The 1,199-nt window shown below is 25.9% G+C and overlaps 1 protein-coding gene across 1 annotated transcript in view; it reads left to right on the forward strand.

Moving 5' to 3' along the window:
• The window catches only part of LOC100790131 (protein DETOXIFICATION 29), a gene marked incomplete at its 3' end in the record, with an annotated part of 8,192 nt that extends 6,993 nt beyond the window's left edge, over positions 1-1,199 (forward strand). Inside the window, exons 4-5 of the mRNA XM_006586473.4 lie at positions 429-485; positions 1,148-1,199. Of these exons, the coding sequence (XP_006586536.2) occupies positions 429-485; positions 1,148-1,199 (109 nt within the window). The remainder of the gene's footprint in view (positions 1-428; positions 486-1,147) is intronic.

Consider the following 1,199-nt stretch of genomic DNA (forward strand, 5'->3'; position numbering starts at 1 on the left):
AAATAAAGTGTGCGAAAATAAATTGCTAATTAACACTCCCAATAACATGTGCATGCAATTCACTTCCAAGGGGTTTATTTCTCACTTTATCTTCCACTCATCTCTTATCCCCTTCCTACTCCTAAATTATAATGTTGTGGGCTTGCGACTATGATTTCAGGAAAGATAATTTTTTTTCAAGTAAAAAACACCCATTATTGTGTAATGAGTGTATGGTGGGTCTAGCTCTTCCAAGTAGAATTTTATTTCACACACAATTTATGTTTAAAGTCTTACTTAAGAAATCAAACATGTATAATGTATCATATGAACAAACCATTATATATATATATATATATATATATATATATGATGCAAGAATTCCTAATGTAAATTTGATAAAAAAAAAAATCTTGTGCCTCATCTTGTGGTTTATATTGAATATGCAGCATGAACATATTGGGATGGACCATCATGGTATCCTTTGGAATGAACGCAGCCGTAAGGTTTGTTCTTGCAACACGCACCCTTCATCTGTACATGCTTCTAGCTAGCATTGCATATACATAAGTAACTGGAATAATATATATAGTTTAAGAGTTCATCTACTATACACTGTTAATGTAAAAAACAATTATACTATTAATTAGAAATTATTATTATGACTTTTAAGATAATTATTATAAAAATTAATAAAAAAAATTGATAATGACAAAAATTAATAAACTTATTATATATAATAGTGTGTGATTAAATGACAATATAAAATAATTTTTCATTATTAATTCATAGTTTATTTTCTCAAATTATTTTCCCTAGTTGTTTATAACATGAGAAATAGGCTATATGCATTGTATTAAGATAATAGATTGTGCATCATTCTCGTCTAATCATTGTGATAAATTTATTAATTTTTATAATAATTATCTTAAAATTATATTTATAATTATTCATTATTATTCTCATGGTCTTCTTATAATTATTGTGTAAGAAAAAAATGATTCTAAAATAATTATCATTTTATTTGTATAAAACAACTTAAAACAATTATTATTTTAGGATGGATGGAGTAACTGAAAGTATGGATTATTATACAGTATTAATGTATGACCATTAAAACTTAAATGATTTACCTAAATCAACAAGTGACCAAAAATTACATATGCAGTGTGAGGGTGTCACATGAATTAGGAGCATCTCACCCAAGAACAGCAAAGTTT

The sequence above is a fragment of the Glycine max genome, chromosome 8 (assembly GCF_000004515.6).
Source record: "Glycine max cultivar Williams 82 chromosome 8, Glycine_max_v4.0, whole genome shotgun sequence".
In the NCBI taxonomy this organism is placed as follows: Eukaryota; Viridiplantae; Streptophyta; class Magnoliopsida; order Fabales; family Fabaceae; genus Glycine; species Glycine max.